General features: G+C 43.4%; 1 protein-coding gene across 7 annotated transcripts in view; it reads left to right on the top strand.

Annotated features, from left to right (window-relative positions):
* OTUD7B (OTU deubiquitinase 7B) overlaps positions 1 to 18,790 on the top strand; it is a 55,549-nt gene that overhangs the window by 29,975 nt on the left and 6,784 nt on the right. For 6 of the 7 annotated variants that reach the window (XM_024570650.4, XM_053914511.2, XM_045203339.3 and 3 more), the window contains 10 exons: positions 112 to 261; positions 4,189 to 4,377; positions 6,569 to 6,796; positions 8,875 to 8,976; positions 9,727 to 9,854; positions 14,355 to 14,467; positions 16,054 to 16,181; positions 16,484 to 16,633; positions 17,213 to 17,327; positions 18,344 to 18,428. In XM_024570650.4, coding sequence (XP_024426418.2) covers positions 177 to 261; positions 4,189 to 4,377; positions 6,569 to 6,796; positions 8,875 to 8,976; positions 9,727 to 9,854; positions 14,355 to 14,467; positions 16,054 to 16,181; positions 16,484 to 16,633; positions 17,213 to 17,327; positions 18,344 to 18,428 — 1,323 coding nt within the window. In that variant the 5' untranslated portion in view covers positions 112 to 176. The remainder of the gene's footprint in view (positions 1 to 111; positions 262 to 4,188; positions 4,378 to 6,568; positions 6,797 to 8,874; positions 8,977 to 9,726; positions 9,855 to 14,354; positions 14,468 to 16,053; positions 16,182 to 16,483; positions 16,634 to 17,212; positions 17,328 to 18,343; positions 18,429 to 18,790) is intronic. The other variant, XM_045203340.3, reaches the window with a different exon arrangement.

The raw sequence follows: 18,790 nt of genomic DNA, 5'->3' as shown, positions 1-18,790 counted from the left end.
GAATGAGCTAGGATGGTCAGTTTCCTCATTTGGTTAGGAAGCTGCTGCAGTTGGGCCATGATCATTCCATTCCAGTGCAGTTTGAGTCTTACGTGTTTATTTCTTCCTCAGGTGGAGGCCTGAATTTTGATCAATGTCTTCCCTACGTCCCCTGCCTGAAAGTGCTTAATGATCACATGACCCTGGACATGGATGCTGTCCTATCGGACTTTGTTCGTTCCACGGGAGCTGAGCCAGGGCTGGCCCGAGACCTCCTAGAAGGTAAGAGGTCATTGGGGGAGAATGAGAAAAGTAAAATGTGGTATTTATTAAGATGATTTGGAACATTTAAGGTGATCAGAAAGACATGTTGTTTATGGTAGGCCTCACATTTAAGTTACTTCTAATAATCTACTCTGTGTGACCCACCATAATTTTAAAATGCAAAATCATCCTTTCGTCTTGAATTTTTTTAGGGTAGCTTTCTGCACTGCCAATTTAATGCTCATGTAATACAAGTGAACTTTTTATATTAGTTCATTAAAGGCCTAACTCTAGATCTTTAAGAATTCTTTAAACCTCGGTTCTCGAATGTCTTGGTTCTTGAACAATTTGGTGCTCAACCAAGTTGTTCATGGAAAAAATGTCTTGGTTTTCTAACAAAACCTTGGGTCACAATTCTGTACCCCAGAATCCTTTCATGCTGATATCTGTAAGGAGATTCCGTTTTCAAACAGATTGCTTCTTGAATAGTTTTCCAGAATGAATTAAGCTCGAGAACCAAGGTTCCACTTTAAATGGCTTTTGGATTTTCATATTTGGGATCATTCATGATTTTGTTTTTTTCCTTTCCTACTTTATATGGGTAATTCTGTTTAGGGTGAATTAATTTTGCTCCTTTTGTTTACTTATATCTGTATATACATGTCAGTGTGAATGTTCTAGATCTTAAGGTCCTTAAGGCTTGGAATCATGTAGTGTGGAATTCTTTGAGGAATTCATTACTAACAGATGCTTTTTGACGATGAAAATATATAACGATGCAAATAGATAAGTCTGTATGGAAAGGGGCAAGTTCGTAGTATAAATGGGTAATTTTTTAGATTGTGAGAAAGGTGTGGCCATTTGACATTTGCTTAGCTACCCATGAGTAGATAGTTTGGAAACAGAAGATCAGGGTTTAAATTTCCAGTATCACAATTTTAAAACAGGTTCAGAGAGGTTAAGCAGGATTTGATCCTAGGCAATCTGGTTTCAGAGCCTGGCTCTTAACAGTTCTATTACAAATTAATGCTTGCGTGTTTTCTCTCTTTTGCTCTCTCTCGCACACACCCCCCCATACCCATGTGCACACACACTCATGCTATGAAAGAAATGCTGTGTAAGTGTAAGAAACCAAAATTAGCTAGAGAGTGCAGAAAGGCCTTCCTGAGGAAGTGACATCTGAGCTGAACCCAGAAGGATGTGTAGGAATAGCGAGACAAAGGAATGTGGAAGAGAGTGCTTACTTATTAGATGAAGTAGCTATACAGGGACCCCAAGGAGAAAGAGAGTTTGGCACATTAGAAAAACCAACAGTGAACGAGGTAGGAAGACTGGTGCAAGAATGGTAGGAAGCTGCTCAGATAGGCAGGAAGCAGAATGTGGTGGGGGAGCCTTTGTAGGCCGTGGCAAGGAGCTAAAGTTTCTTCTGTGGGAAGCTGATGAAGGATTTTAACCAGGGGAGTGACATGATTGGGTTTGAGTTTTTAACAGTGTACTGGTTGAAAGGTATGGAACCTGATTGGAAGGCGGCAGAGGAGAAGTGGTAAAATCAGTTAAGAATATTGCAGTAGTTTAGGTGAGAGGATGGTAACTTGAACTACAGTGGTGGCAGTACAGTGAGAGGTGGATGGGTTTAAGATACAATTTAGAAGCGGAATCAACGGGCCTGATTGTCAATTTCTCTCTCTTTCTTTCTGTCTCTTTTTCCTTTAAAAGTTAACTCTGGTTGTAATATAAAGAACAAATTAGAGGAAAAAAAAGAATAAATGAGAAAGGGGATGGATTAGGAGTAGAGAGACTAAGAGAGCCCCTCCCAAAAGACCAAAGACCAGGTGAAGATTATGAGCACTTGAGTTAGGACAGTGACAATAGAAAGGGATAAGAAAGGAGAGATTGGAGAGCTGTGTCAAGGTACAAACAGCCCTGAGGACTGACTGGGTAGTGAGGGCAGAGGAAGAATGGGATCTGAGGACTAGTGAGGAGCTGGAGAGGACTGATGTTTCTGGCTTGGAGGGATTGGATGCCATTGCTGACTGAGAGAATGTAGGAGGAGGACAAGAAGCGAGTTTTGGGAAGGAAGATGATGGACTTTCAGTTTTGGACATGTTGATTGTTTAGGAGGCCCTGATTTTAAGGAATATAGCAGACAGCCAGAGATTTAGATCCAGTGCTCAAGACAGATGTCGTTCATTCATTCATTCATTCAGGACAGAAGTTCTCCATTCTTCAAAAAATATTTATTGAGTACCTACTATGTGCCAGATTCTAGATACTTGAACAAAACAAAAAAAATCTCTGCCCTTAGAGTAGGAAAGATAGTCAATAAACAATAAACATGATAACGAAGTAAACTGTATTATAAGGTGTTATGGAAGATAGGGGAATGATGAGGCTGTGATTTTAATTGGGTGGTCAGGGTAGGCTTTACTAAGAGTGCGACATTTGAGCAAGTACCTGAAGGGGATGAGGAGTTGCCTGTGTGGATATATTGGGGAAAGAGCAGTGGGAAGAGTTAGCAAAAAGGCCATAGGTGGGCACAGTCTTGAGCATATTCCAGGAAGAGCAAAGAGGCCAGTATGACTGAAGCAGAGTGAGCAGAGGGAGTTGGGACAAATGATGAATGTAATGGGTCAGAAGTAAATTCAGCAGATGGTTAATACAGTTCACTGGAGAATTATAATAATAATAAGAAACATAACAGCAACATTATTACATACATGGATATTGCTTTCTGTGTACCAAACACTGTTCTAAGTGCTTTCAATTCACTTAATCTTCATAACAACCCAATATGATACCGCCTCCACTTTCATGGAAGTACAGAAAAAAAACTAGAAAAGTAAATCAGGGCCCTGGCTGGCATGGCTCAGTGGATTGAATGCTGGCCTGGTCACAGGTTCGATTCCTAGTAAGGGCACATGCCTGGGTTGTAGGCCAGGCTCTCTGGTGTGGGATATGTGAGAGACAACCACACATTGATGTTTCTCTCCTTCTCTTTCTCCCTCCCTTCCCCTCTGTCTAAAAATAAATAAATAAAGTCTTAAAAAAAAAAAAGAAAGAAAGAAAAAGAAGAGTAAGCCAGGTCATAGGAAACCTTGAATGTCACACATAAGAGCCTAGGCTTTGTTCCACAGACAGTGGTAAGCCAGTAAAGACTTTGATTAGGACATCAAAATGATCAGAACTGTCCTTTAGAAAGAGTAATCTCATGGAATTCCTTAGAGTGGATTGGAGGTGGGACACTAGGTAATAGGAATTGCGTTAAGGTGGTAGCATATGGAATAGAATAGGAAGAAGAGTGAACAATTGTGCAGCGTGTTATTTATTGAATAATTTAACTGGGGAAAGCAACAGGAAAAACCATATGGCAGATCTGTCTTTTAGGGTCTTCAGTAGAGCAGTGATTATTAATTTGGAGAGGTTAATTCCCTTTGATAATCTAATGACAGCTAGTTGCTCTTCAGCAAAATGCACGTTACTCTTAACTTTGTGTACAATTTCAGGTGGCTTAGGACATCCTAGAGGACATCTAGGTAAATAGCCCTCTGGACCTCAGAATTAAGAGACCTGGTCTTGACTCCTGCTGGGCCTGGTGCAGACTAGCTGTGACTTTGGGCAAGTCACCTGACTCCATTAAGCTTCATATCCTGTAAAATGAGGTTTCTAGGTCTCTTAAGGGCCCTTCCAGTACAGAGAGGCAAAATTTCTGTGCTCAATGGAGCTTAGTTAGGGTATCGACGATAAGTAAGTAAAGACATTGTGATATTTCAGATAGAAGTGTTAGGAAGAAAGTTAAAGCAGGGTAAGGAAAGGAGAGTGATGGAAGTGTGCATGAGTATATGCCTGCTAATTTTCATAGGATGGTTAGAGTGATGGTTGAGTGTCTTTCCTCAGTTTCCTTATCTTCTGAGTGCTCAATTCACCTTTTGCTGTGTCTCCTGACAGGAAAGAATTGGGATGTGAGTGCCGCCCTCAGTGATTTTGAACAGCTACGTCAGGTCCATGCTGGGAACCTGTCCCAACCCTTTAGTGAGGGCAGCGGTGCCTCCAGGACCCCTGAAAAGGGGTTTTCTGATAGAGAGTCTACTCGCCCTCCCCGACCCCCCCTACAGCGGCAGGATGACATCATTCAAGGTACTTGAGTGATTGAGGGGTATTTCTGTGTACGGAGTAGAAAGGAAGGGCAGGGCTGTTAAATGGAATCAGAGAGTTTAGTGATCCTTTGGAGATACTCCTTTCCTTCCCTTTGTCCCCAGTCAGGCTGGTCAGAGGTGGCCTCAGACCGCTCTCACTGTCACTCTGCATCTTGAGTGTTATCCAGTGTAAACGCCTTCTTCAGATACTGTGAAAAAGTAGAGAAAGGGGGATACAGTCTAATTGTTGAGATGAGGGACACATGAAGATAGAATTCAAAGGGTCACCACCATCTACTTCTTTGGAGGCCATTCTGCTAATATTGTCACTACCAAAGTTTAAAAATGCATATATCCCCTGACTCAGCAGTTTCAGTTATAGGAATTTATAATGTGTTTATGTGTGCATATCTCTCTATATCCTTTAAATACATACATACATACGTAAATAGACACATGTAAAGCTTGAAAGTGAAAGCTTGAAAACAGCTTTTTTTTGAAAGGTTTTATTTATTTAGTTTTAGAGAGAGGGGAAAGTAGGAGAAAGGGAGAGAAACATCAATGTGCGAGAGATACATCGATCGGTTGCCTCTTGCACACCCCCAAATGGGGACCTGGCCTGCAACCCAGGTGTGTGCCCTGGCTGGGAATCGAACCAGCAATGTTTTGGTTCACAGGCTGGCATGCAATCCACTGAGCCACACCAGACAGGGCTGAAAACAACTTTAAATGTCCGTTAATAGAGGAGTGGTTAAATAAATTGTAAAAATCCATATTGTGGAATATTCTACTGCTGTTAGAAAGAATTAGGTGGAACTTGATGTGCTGTTTTGGAAAAATCTCTAGAATCTATTGAGAAGAGCAAGATGCAGTATATAGTTTGCTCCTGTTTCAATTTTAAAAATGATTTTAAAAGCTATACATGCCTCTATGTGTATAAAAAATTGTAAAAGGCTATAAAAGGTTGCCTCTGGGGAAGGGATCGGGAATTTTGAATGATAGGGAAATTTTTTTGTAATACTTTGTACCTTTTAACAGTATTTGATTTTTCACAATGGGCATGTGGTACTTTTCAAATACTTAAAAAATTTTTAAATATTAAAAAAGATAGCATCACTAGCCCTGAACCATATGGCTCTGTTAGTGTGGTGTCATCCCGCAGAATGAAAGGTCGCCAGTTCGATTCCCAATCAGGACACATGCCTGGGTTGCAGGTTCAGTCCCTGGATGGGATACATACAAAAGGCATCCAATTGATATTTCTCTCTCACATCGATATTTCTCTTCCCCTCTTTCTCCCTCCCTTCCCTGCTCTCTAAAAATAAATAAATAAAATCATTAAAAAGAAAAAAAAATAACATCACTAGAAAATAACTTCTATAATAACTTTTTTTAAAAAAGTAACTTTTAAAGAAATCTCGACTTTGTGTATCATCTCTGGCAAATATTGGGTTAAGAACTGCTATCCAATACATTTTTTAGCTCTTTTGATAATATTTATATAACCCAAACCATGCAAATGAATTGTAATACTGCACTGAGGAAATTATCCCACTAGGATGTCTCCTGGGGGAGTGTAAGTGCCATGTATTCAAAATAAATAATTTGAGGCACTGTCTACATTACTGTCTTTCTCTGTAGCATGTTAAGTAAAAATTGACTGTACCTATACATTTCTGATAAATAGGAGTATCAAGAAAAGTTGTAGTTAATAATGTAAATAAATGTTATCGATGGTAGGTGAGGAAGTTCCTGAGTATGTAAGATTTTTCATTAATTTTCTATAATGGAAATCCTTTTCTATATTCTCCAAGATCCTGAAAATTATTGGAGATACTATTCGAGTCAGTCTAGCCAAATGCAACCCCATTTCCCTTATTCCCTCTTCTTCCCACTGAATAGCGACCAGGTTGCCAGGTGAAGGGGTCCCTGTTATTGGGAAATGAAAGTGGAAAAAGACAGAGGCATGGGGAGAGGAAGTTAGGAAAATTCCCAAAACAGTAGAAAGGAATGTATATTTGGTGATAATGTGAGTGCCCCAAAATACCACTTTCCACATTTCTCCAGTTGCATTTGGCCTGAGAAAGAGGGTTGTGGTATTTGGTAGCCAGTGAGACTCACGGTGGCTCCCTGAGTGGAAAGTTTCTGAGTGAGCTGTGTATATTCTAAGGTGACTCCCTTTCTCATTGCAGAAAAACGCCTGTCTAGGGGCATCTCCCACGCCAGCTCCAGCATTGTTTCCCTGGCCCGGTCCCATGTCTCCTCCAATGGTGGGGGTGGGGGGAGCAGTGAGCACCCCCTGGAAATGCCCATCTGTGCCTTCCAGCTTCCAGATCTCACTGTGTACAATGAAGACTTCCGCAGCTTCATAGAGAGAGACCTCATTGAACAGTCCATGCTGGTTGCCTTGGAACAGGCAGGTCAGTGAGTGCTTCCCTCTCCATGTTCTCCCCTCTGCTCTCTACCTGTAGGCAGCCACGTGGTGGGGTGGGACTTGACCAGTAGCTTCCAGGCTACATGTGTGATCTGATTCCAGTCCCAGTCAGCAGTCAGTCAGGTAAACATTTATTGAGCTGGGTGCCTCTTCAGGTTAAAGAAAGGACACATGGTAGACACTGTCCTCTGGAAATTTCCTGTTTGGTGGAAGGGAAACCAGATGTACACATGAAAGGCCTAGGAATCAATACCTAAAAATCAATACATGAAAAAAATACAAAGGATTACAGTTGGGTCTGGAACACCCCTGTGCTCCAGAGCACGAGGACCAGTGCTGTAGACAGGGCCCAGTGGTGGCTAATCCGAGTCATGTTTGTTTCTATAAACTTTTCCCAGAAGATTGATTTACCTTTACAGTTGTGTTTGTTTTAAACTCTTGTTAAATTAGTTAATATGATGGGGGTGAGGTGACTGGGGGTTCTGGAAAACTTAGGTATTAAAAAACTCCCACAGAAGGACTGTGGGGTGAGGGGAGGGGGCACAGAAAGGACGCTTTTCTTTTTTCATTTTGTACCCTTCCACACTAACCATGTGCATTGACTTACATTTATTTTTAAAGGTAGCACGTTATCTGGTGAGATTATAGGCCAGTTTTTTTCCATAGACTCTTTAGTAAGAAAACTTTTAAGCATCATTCATAAAATATCTTCCTCATGTAAATAATGGGTTGGCAATGGTGGGGTGATTCTACAGAACTGAGACTCATCTTCTTGGTGTTTTATGTGCTTGGTCTTATTGTTCCTGTCTTGAAAGTCATACTATACGAGGCCTGTCCGGAAAATTGTTAATATAACGAGAACAGTTTGTGCAACATTGACATAATCTGGCAGCCAAGGAGAGTGGACTGGAATGTGCATGTGTGGACAATGACGGCCTCACTGTACTAGTCAGTAGGGGGCAGTAGACACCCTTGATTGAGCATGTGTACTGTGTGGGTGTCACATTCAAAATGGCTAAGTGAGTAGAGCAACAAATCCGCATCAGATTTTGTGTTAAGCTTGAACATTCCTCTGTAGAAACTATTTGGATGATTCAGAAGCTGCAGCCATGGGCAACAGGGGATTGGCCGCTTCATCACGACAATGCGCCCACTGTGTGTCTGTGCAGAGTTTTTTGGCAAAACATCAAATCACCCAAGTAATCAGTTCCCCTTCAGCCCAGATTTGGTGCCCTGTGACTTCTGGTTTTTCCCAAAACTAAAATCACCTTTGAAAGGGAAGAGATTTCAGACTGTTGGAGAGATTCAGGAAAATAAGACAGGGTAGCTGATGGTGATTGGGAGAACAGTGTGAGGTCCCAAGGTGCCTACTTTGAAGGGGACTGAGGCGTCATTGTCCTTGTATCTTCTTCAATAAATGTTTCTGTTTTTCATATTACATGGCTGGATACCTTCTGGGCAGACCTACATGCTGACGTGCTGTCATATGCAGATGATACTTGTATGACATTCTGAACACATGCTTGAGGTTCTTTTTCTTTTACTGATGATGGATTTGTGCTGAGCACAGTTGCTGCAATATTTACCTAATCTTCTGACCAGAGTGAAGGAATCAGACCAAGTAGCCAATACACAGTTCATCATCTTGGCCTCATCATCTAACCCAGGGTCACTCAGTCTTAGCGCTGTTGACATCGAGGACCAGATCGTTTTTTCTTTTGTGAGCTGTCTTGTGCATTGTGTTGTGTTTAGCAGGCTCCCTGGCCTCTACCCATTGAGTACCAGTAGGATCCCCTACCATTTGTGACAACCAGACATATTTCCAGACGTTGCCAATGTCCCCTTGGGGACAGAATTGTCCCCACTTAAGAACCACTGATCTAACCAGTTGTGTTCACTGGACTCTGATCAATTAGATTTGAGTGAAGAAGATATAAAGAATAATAGCATGATGATTTTGTCCTGGAAGGCTTCCTAGAGGAGGCACATATGGAGTCTATTTTAAGAATAGGGCGGTGGGATGGGCTTTATGGGTAATCTGCTCTTGTCTTCCTGTTTCTGTAGGGCGTTTGAACTGGTGGGTGAGCGTGGACCCCACTTGTCAGAGGCTGCTTCCTTTAGCAACTACTGGAGATGGAAACTGCCTTCTGCACGCAGCCTCTCTTGGTGAGTCTTGAAAGTGGCCCCTTGTCCCTTGTAGAAAGGAATCAGAGATCAATGTCCTGTGCAGGACTCGGGGCAGGAGGGGAGATGTGTGCGTGCGTTCGTGCAGGGGGACCTGTAAGACAGCCCTGCCCTGGTTTTTTTGGTCTTACTCAGAAATCATGTGTAGAGCACAGGCTTATCATGGGTCCCACTCTGAGAGGTGACCCTCAGAAGTAATGAGCAGCAGAAAACAAGCAATCTGTAGCTCTGTGTGTGTATATAATTCTACTTAATGTTTATTCTTCGGGTATATAGATAAAGATACGCCTTCATCTGTCCTTTGTGAGACTTGTTAACTTTAAATTATAAAGGTGGTTTACAACTCAATATATTATTTGCCTAGCTTTAAAAAAGTCCCCGTTTTCCAACTGTCCGTCAAGCTTTGATGCTGATTGTCATGTACCAGACCTGTCTTATCTGCTGCTGCCCATTTAGTGCGTTAGACTTGCATCAGGGGTAAGGACTTCCTGTCAGTGGTTTGTAGGAGGGAGGTGGTATGTCCTCCCCTTTCAAGTCCTCCCAAGTTCCTGAACCTCCAGAGTAGGAACATCTTCTCTTTCTGGATTAAGTACCTTTCCCCTAAGTCACAGAAGGGTTTCTTTGAACTTGTGCTTCAGCCCAATTTCCTTCATGCCAGGGTCTGTGTATCATAATTAATAGGTGGAGTTGAGTCACGGTCAGGTGTCTTACTGTTATGTTTTCTTGCCACAGGGATGTGGGGTTTCCACGATCGGGACTTGGTGCTGCGGAAGGCTTTGTATGCACTGATGGAAAAGGGAGCCGAGAAGGAAGCATTAAAAAGACGCTGGAGGTGGCAGCAAACACAGCAGAATAAGGAGGTGAGGGAACTTGGGTGGGAGCACCTTGTTTCCCACAGTTACCTGGGGGTTATGCCCAGTGCCTGCCAGTAAGAAGTGTCTCCTGGTACTTAGGGGCTTGGGTCTTCCTGTAATCCTGAAAAATTGTAGAAAGTGCATATAATACCATAGGGTAAACGTTTCTGATATAGTGATGAGTACTGGTGTGGGGAAGCCGAGACCTGTGCTTTTCACGTGGTAGGGGCTCAGTAAGTCTTTAGTGGCAGTCTTTTGCAAAATGAGATATGACGAGTTCATAGGATTTTTGTATTGTTTTGATTTTATCGCTCGTAATCAGACCAGTTTTTAAGGACTTGTCTTTTAAACCCATGTAGAAATATAAATGCTTAAAAGTATTTTTGGCCATATATACCATTTATCTTTCAAATAGTTCGTTTTAAAAATTTTAAAGTATGCCTGTTACATTGAATTTGAATGGTACTTCTCAGGGGTTTAGCCAGTGTTGATGCTGCTTTTGTACATGAATGTAAAAAGAGACTGTTTGTACTTCCCATCCCCATAGCAGGGGTTGGGCAAACTATGGCCTGTGAGCCAAGTCCCACCAACTGGTTTTGTAAAGAAAAGGATGGAATACAGCCCCACCCATTTATTTACATGTGTATGTTTATGTAAGTGCTTTCCTCCTACAGCAGCAGCAAAGAGTAGTTGGGTATGGCCCACAAAGGCTAAAAGATTTACTATCTGGCTCTTCATAGAAAAAGCTTACCCACCCCTTCCCTTTAATACTGACATTAACATTTGTATAAACACAGTGGGTCTCCCTACTTCCTTTTCCCCTGGTTCTGTCTTATATGTTTACCTCCTGCCCTTCAGGTATATCTGGTTTTTGCCACGTATATATATAGCTGGGTGTTTCTGGAATTAGTGAGGATATCTCTTCAGAGACTTAAAATTCTTCTTTCCATCTTCTTTCTTTTCTTCTTTTATTGTTGTATCATAACTGACAATATATAGAACTAAGAGACTTTTTGGTTTTAGTCAGAATTTTATGTCCTAAAGACTTTAAATATGTAAGTAGAATGTGTTCTGTTTCTTTTTCAAAAACAAAGAACCCACTGTTGAACTTAGGAGGATATTAAGATGAGAATTCTTTGATCAGCAATCTGCCCTAGAAGAAGATTCCTGAGGAAAATAAATGCACAGGGCAGGGCCAAGTAAACAGCCAAGTTCTTTTGCCTGAGCCAGAGCCAGCCCAGAGTTTGTTGTCTTCACACCATACCTGAACCTGAACCTGACCTGCACCTTATATTTGACTGACCACTTGGACAAGTAAAGGCCAAACCAGAGCATGCTGGTTATTAAGTAGAAGTGATAGCAACAGTCAGAGAATAGGGTGCCTAATTCCAGCTTTTAAGCTTGTAAAGTTATTATTATAATTTGGATTATTTATTTTTAGAGAGAGTAAGGGAGGGAGAAAGAGAGGGAGATAAACAGCAATGTGTGGTGGCCTCTTGTGCGCCCCTACTAGGGGCCTAGCCTAACCCAGGCATGTGCCCTGACTGGGAATCAAACCAGTAGTGACCCTTTGGTTCACAGGTGGGCACTCACTCCACTGAGCCATACCAGCCAGGGCCACAGTTACTGTTTTAAAGGTGAGGTTAGGTTATAATAGTATTTAGTAAGGAGACCCAGTAAAAAATACATTCATAGAGAATAGTGGTTATCAAAGAAGCAATCTTTTTAGTCCTTTTGCTGAGTACATTGAAAGTTCCATACTAGAAATATAGCCCAGAATAAAATAATTTTTTTAGTTTCTTTAGCACCTTTTGGCATCTCTGGGCCACTGGAAGAAGAAGAGTTGTCTGGGGCCATACATTAAATTCACAAACATTAACGAAAACTGATGAGCCAAAAAAAGGTGTTAAGCAAGTTTACAATTTTGTGTTGGGCCGCACTCATAGCCACCCTGAGCTGCACGCGGCCCGCAGGCCCTGGCCTGGGTGGGACACCCCTGGATCCTTGTTTTGGCTCAGATCGTTCAGACCTTGGGAGTGGGGATGGAAGGAGGGTGGTGATGGACTGGGGAGCTTCCATTAGCCAAGACCAGACATCAAACAAACCCAAATGGTTTTGATTTCCTAGACCTCTGTTTTTGTGTTGAAATTGGTGGTAAAACCCAGTAAGAACATTTTCAGGCTAGAAGGGTACGCCACCTAGTGGCTGTGTGTGTATAAGAACAGCAAGCAGTGACGACATATCCCAGTGACCGACCAGAGCACCCCATATATAACCTGTGCATAGTTCTTACTATTTTCAATTGAAAAAAAAATGTGATGTCATTTTTGAAATTAAAGTAGAATGTGCTCACAGTAGCTCTTTAATTCCTGTTAAGTTTGTTCCTGACCCCCTCATGTTTCCATTGCTATTTGTTTTACTTTGTCAGGGTGTATTTAGGCAGTATTAACTCATTTTAATGCTAATGTGAGTCAAATTAAAAAGGTAGACTGGTCTCCCAAATCATCGTATACATCCTAAAGCCAATGTGATATTCTTAAGTTGTTTGTACCACTTCTGCTTCTTAGATGAAAATTATAGTTTCACTCAGCACATGTATGTATTGATTATAGATTACATAGAAGCGCTAGGTATTTTGCATAAAACTTGGTGCAGGCCCTTAAAAGTAGCAGTAGGAGATGGGCATGTAAATACCTAGTTACAACAGAGTAGGGGGTTATGACTTCTGTGATAGGAGTGTGTGTAGCAGTTGAGGAGGGAGAGCACAAAGGAAGTAGTGGTTGATCTACCAGGAATGTCTAGGAATGGCTTCATGGAGGAGTGGTACTTGAGTTCTCTCCTGACAGCTGAGAAAGTATTCACCAGGTGGATAGGGAGTGGGCTGCTCCAGGCAGGAGGCACAACTTAGACAAGGGGTGTCAAACTCATTTTCACCAGAGGCCACATCAGCCTCACGGTTGCCTTCAAAGGGCCGGATGTAATTTCAACTCCTTAACAGTTAAGGAGTAGTACATTTATATGGTCCTAAAATTATTTTGGCCCTTTGAAGGCAACCGCGAGGCTGGTGTGGCCCCCCGGTGAAAATGAGTTTGACACCCCTGACTTAGACGAAAGCTCAGAAGTATAAAATGACATGGTGCATTGAAGACACTACAACTAATTAAATGAGATATTGGATTGGAGAGGTGGGTAGGGACCAGGAGGTGGATATTGTATGCTATGCTTAAGGAGTAATGCTATATCTAACAGGTAATGATGATTCTTAAAGAATGGAGTTTGTAGCAGGGAGCAAACATCATCAGGTTTTCACTTACAAATGAATCTTTTTGGTGGCAGTGTAGAAAATGGATCAGAAGAATATATGACTAGAAGTAGTAAAACCAGTTTTAAGGGTCTATTGTGGTAGTTCATGCTTAATGATTGTTGACTAAAGGGATCTGGGTGTGGGTAGGTGACAGGAGAGGAGTCTTCGATAACTTCCTGGCTTCCAGCTTTGGTATCGGAGTGCTACTTAGTGCTATTCACTAAGGTAGGAACACAGAAAGAAGAGTGGCTTTGGAAGAGGTAGGGGTTCAGTTTTGACTGTACAGAGTTTGAGGTAGTTGTGGGCAGGTGGTGATCTTCAGGAGGCAGCTGAGTGTGAATATAGCAATTACATTCAGTGTTTGCAGAGCCTTGGGCTGAGCACTGAGAGGAGTGCAGGAAAGGGGATATATAGACCCTGGGGAGAAAACAAGGTGTAAGTTAGAACAATGCAAAATTCTCAAAAGATTCAGAGTAGAACAGTGGGGGTCAGTTGATAAGGGTTCTTAGGAAAGAATTATTAAGCAGGGGTTGGAACGAAAGGGAGGACTCAATTGGCAGAGCAGAGTAGAGGGATTGCCCACTAGGCAAGAACATAGCCTTAGTGATAATCTCCGTGGTTGCCTGCATCTGGAGAGGGGGAGGTTAGAGTCCTGACCAAGTAGGGTGGCAGTAGATGAGCTAGATGGTGGTGGTAGGGGAGGAGAGAACCCAGGGGAACCAAGGCTAAACTCATTGACACAACAACAGTACTTCTGAGGTAGCAGCGTTCGCAGAGGTAGGAGAAAGTAATATTGTGGAAGCTAAAGGAGAAGGGAGTTTAAAGAGCTCAAATGCCACATGAAGGCTAAGAAAGATGAGAACCAGAGTCCGCTGGCAATTAGAAGGTCACTGTCCTCTGCCCAGAATTGGTTAGGCGAAGTAGTATGTGGGGGGTGAAGGGCAGAGGCTTGGAGGGCAGAAAGAGAAGCTAGATTGCAATGGGTTGGGAAGAATGGAAGGAAAAGAAATGTGAGAGAGATGTAGACTGTTCTTTCATGGATCTTGGTTTTCAAAGGGAGGAGAGATTTGACTTTGTAGTGTAAATTGTAGGCCAAGTGCTAAGAGAATAGGGAGTGGGGTAACCTGAGTCAGTTGGAATGGCTATTGCCTCTTGAATCTAGCCTCTAATTGCTTGATATCCAATGCCTGTCTTTCACACAGTCAGGGCTGGTATACACAGAGGATGAATGGCAGAAGGAATGGAATGAGCTGATCAAGCTTGCCTCAAGTGAGCCCCGCATGCATCTAGGTACCAATGGAGCCAACTGTGGTGGGTACGTATGGCTAAGTGGGGAGCAGGAAATAATCTTACCAGAGTCCTCAGAGTACAAAGCACTGTGTGCTAAGAGGGTGTTAGGAGGAAAGAGAGGAGCCATGGCACGGGCACAGAAATGTCTAACAGCATGGTATGTTCCAGGAACTTTAGGTAGTTCGGTGTTGCCAGAACGTAGAGTGCGTGGTGCAGAGTGGTAGATGAGGCTGGGCAACCCTGGTTGCATGTGCCGTGCTGAGGTGGTGAAGTTGTGTCCTACCTGGACTTGGGGAAACTGCAGGACAAATGACCGAATTTCCTCAATAAATAAATCGCAAGAAAAATAATAGGGGAGAGGGAATGTAAGTTTAAAGACAGTTAAGAGACATACCAACCAACTGGAATGTATGGACACATATAAGACAGTTAGGGAAATGTGAACAATGTTTACATGTTTGATCATTGTTAACTTTTTAAAGTGTGATCTTAATAGCATTGTGGGCATTTTTAAAAGGAGCCCTCTCTTTTTTAGAGGTAGATAGAAACTGAAATATTTATGGATGAAATGCTATGTCTAGGATTTGCTTCAGGATAATTGGGTGTGTGGGGGTGGCGGCTGTTAGAGAAATAGATGGAGGTGTAGGTGACATGAGCTTGACCACGTGTTTGTAATCATTGTGGCCGGTGATGGATACATGAGAGTTTAGTATAATACTCTTTCTAGTTTTGAATATATTTAAAATTTTTTGTGCATAAAATTAAACTACAGATTTCAGGACTTCCACCCTTGAATTGGACTGGGTGGGACCCAGAACTCTGCATTTGTAGCAAGCACCAGATGTTGAATGACGTTGCTTTAGGAGGGCAGAAAGCCACTGAGCTGTGGGTATGCGAGTGACAGGAGCAAATTTGTGTGTGTACACGCACTGACAGCAGAATGGATGATGAAGTGGAGGGAGACTGGGGGCAGTTGTAGTGGTCCGAGAGAGAGAGAGCCCGGGGCAGGACAAGAGTGGTGGATTGCAGATAAGCCAGAGCAGGCAGACAGACACAGGAGACACTCAGGAGAAGGAATTGGTCAAACCAGGTGATTAATTGGAGTTGAGAGATAAAGAAAGTATTTCACAGGTTTCTGGCTAGGCTACTAGGTAGGTAGGAGGCTGTTCTCCAAGTAAGGGAACATAGGAGGAGGAATTTTTGTTTTTGTTTTTATTGGACCGGGTGTGATGTGTGGGTGGTTGTGGTAGGTGAAGTCAGCAGGATGAGGCAACTCAGTTGTGTATTTAGCTACTTTATAAAGAGAATCAGGGAAGGTTGAACAAGATGAGTGTTGAGAGAGGAATTGCCTTCACATTCCTGCCACTACTTTAACCACAGAGCCTTCGGATCACTTTTCGTGAATCTCCTCATCTGAAAAGTAGAAGTGGAAATGGCCACGGGAGCTTAAAATGATCAGCGCTGTCCGTGGCAGCCTTAGGGGTGGAAGACCAGGAAAGGACACCCTTCTCTTTCCTGTTTGCAGAATTGGTCTTCAGGGGTCTCTTGTTTTGTTTTCTTCCCTCTCCTGCCCATGCACCCCTTCCACACTCTCCCCTCCTGCAATTCCAGAGTGGAGAGTTCAGAGGAGCCTGTGTATGAGAGTCTAGAAGAATTCCACGTCTTTGTCCTTGCTCATGTGCTTAGGAGGCCCATAGTCGTCGTGGCAGACACCATGCTGCGGGACTCCGGGGGAGAAGGTGAGTCAGTCCGCAGAGCTCACTGCCCCTGAGCACCCACTGTCTGCAGAGCCTGGGGCTCAGTGCTGGGAGCAGTGCCAGAAAGGGGGCATAGGGGCCCTTGGGGAGAAAGCAGGTGTAAACTGGAACAACGCTAAATTGTCAAAAGATGCAAGTTGGGGTTAATTGATGAGGCTTTTTAGGAAACAGTTGTTAAGCAGGGGTTGCAATGAAAGGGGCGACTCAGTCGGCCGAGTGGGGTAGAGGGATCACCTACTAGGCAAGAACATGGCCTTAGTGATAATCTTCGTGGTTTCCTGCAGCATTTGCTCCTATTCCCTTCGGGGGGATCTATCTGCCCTTGGAGGTCCCAGCCAGCCAGTGTCACCGCTCCCCTCTGGTGCTCGCCTACGATCAGGCCCACTTCTCTGCGCTTGTGTCCATGGAGCAGAAGGAGAATGGCAAGGAACAAGGTGCTGAACACGGTGTCTGTGTCTCAGGTGTTTTGGGGTCTGTTTCATTTTCACCTGGAAAAACTGAAATGAGAGAGAACAGAGGAGGAAAGAATTTCAGTGAAGTGCAGGCCCAGCTGGTGTGTGTTGATACTGTTCTATAGTACTAAGCTATAAGATAGGCTAGGGGTTTTAAAATAAAAAAAAGGTGTGGGCAAAACACAGTAGCCTGTATTCCCTGTTCTGAAAAGCTTATGTATTAAGGTCACAGAACCTTCCAAATGATGCTTTGCTGTATTTGTCTTACTGACTTTCAATTCCCTGAATCCACTTTAACTGGCAAGAATATCATGAGTGTTTGTTAACTGACTGGTGGGGGGTCATGGAGATGAGTGGCCTAAATTGTGTGCTGCGTAGTAAAGGAAAACCTGCCTAGTTTTTAATGCCAGGGTGGTTCACACGTCAGACCCGAGCAGTGGCTGGTTACCATAAGAGGCCTGTTATGTGAGTCCGTCTTTTTAGTGGAGTCACTGTGCGTTCACTTGCCTTCCCTTCTCTCTGAAGAGACTCCTTGATGACATGTTTCCCCTCCCCCCACAGCTGTGATCCCACTTACAGATTCAGAGCATAAGCTGCTGCCCTTGCACTTTGCTGTGGACCCTGGAAAGAGCTGGGAGTGGGGCAAAGATGACAGTGACAATGTCCGATTGGCCAGGTGAGGCAGGCCTACCCATTCCATCTACTTTGTAGCTGCGGTCTCTTGCACAGACAGTGTCTGTCTCCTGGGCACCTTTCCTCAGCTCAGAAGCAAGTCGTTCACACCCTAGCTCCCTCCGAGTCTTTGGGAGGATGGACAGGTGGAAGACAGGGTGGGCAGCAGGCCCCCTGCAGTGTGGAACTGCTTTTTCTCCCTGCGAAAGATGGGAGTCTTGGGCTCTCAGCGTGTTCTTTCCTTACGACCTAAAGAGTGTTCTTACACTGACACGTCCCCGAATCCCCAAGGCAGTGGTCAGAAAATCAAGGTACTCAATTCACAGTTCTTCTCCCCCAGACCAAGTGAAAGAGGGGTTTTAAATAGTCCACCAAACTAATTTGCTCTGGATTTTTGCCTTTCTGGAATTTAAACAGCAAGAAATACCCTCCCCCGCCCCTTGCCCTGCCTCCCAGAAGCTGGTTTAGGCTTCCCCCTGCTTCCCACCACAGCTTCCTGTGGCGTGTGAGTGTCAGCGCTTCTCCTTCCCCAGTGCTTCCTTCCCCAGCACTGCCTTCTTTGGGCTCCTGAAACTGGACCCATCCGAGAGGGTTTGATCGAAAAACCCAGTTTATGGCTTTTTAAGTAAGTTCTCACCTAACTTTCAAAAGCTCCTTCTAAATAATATTTATAACAGTGATAACAATGGCTACTATGTAGTAAGAATTTCCTGTTCATTACACACTGCCCCGTGCCCTTTCTAAATGCTATTTCAATCTTAACAACCCTACAGGGTATGTTATTATCTGTGCCCATTATCGACCCAATCTGAGTTTCAGAGAGGTTGAGGTGACTTGCTCAAGGTCCTCAAGCTTAGGAACTGGTGGGGCTATAGTTCAGACCTAACCCTGAGTTCCAAGCCATGTGGCCCTCACCCATTCTCCCTCCCAAGTGACAACACTGCTTTGCTTTTAGTACATTTAGTACTAAATACTAAGTACATTAGTACATTTCTAATTCCTTTTTTCTCCTTTTCACAGTGTGATCCTGTCCCTAGAGGTGAAATTGCATCTGTTGCACAGCTACATGAATGTGAAGTGGATCCCGGTGTCCTCAGATGCACAGGTGAGGTTGTCGGTCCTCATTATCAGTGACGGGGGGAACAAGGAGATCTGGTGGTTCTTCCCTTCTCAGTGTCTTCTGAGTGGAGGCTTACGATTCAAGATGAGCAATAACTGGACAATATCAGAGAAGTTCCCAAAGTCCCTTTTTCCTACCTTTCTACCTGTTAGTGTGCCCCATTTTCCACATTTCCTCTCCAGCCAAGCTCTGCTTTCTAATATGAAAACACATTCTTCAAGAAAAGTGTTCTGGACTTTTTGGTGAACTTGATGTTGTCATTACTTTGTCTCGAGCTGTCGATACATAGACCACTGTGTTGGCACCAGAGGAGACAGAACAGCGTAAAGAGCTGATCCAGCAGGTTC

This window comes from Desmodus rotundus, chromosome 12 (genome assembly GCF_022682495.2).
Source record: "Desmodus rotundus isolate HL8 chromosome 12, HLdesRot8A.1, whole genome shotgun sequence".
Taxonomy (NCBI): domain Eukaryota; kingdom Metazoa; phylum Chordata; class Mammalia; order Chiroptera; family Phyllostomidae; genus Desmodus; species Desmodus rotundus.
The sequence above is the reverse complement of the archived record's forward strand: the minus strand, read 5'-3'. Positions and strand labels throughout refer to the sequence as shown.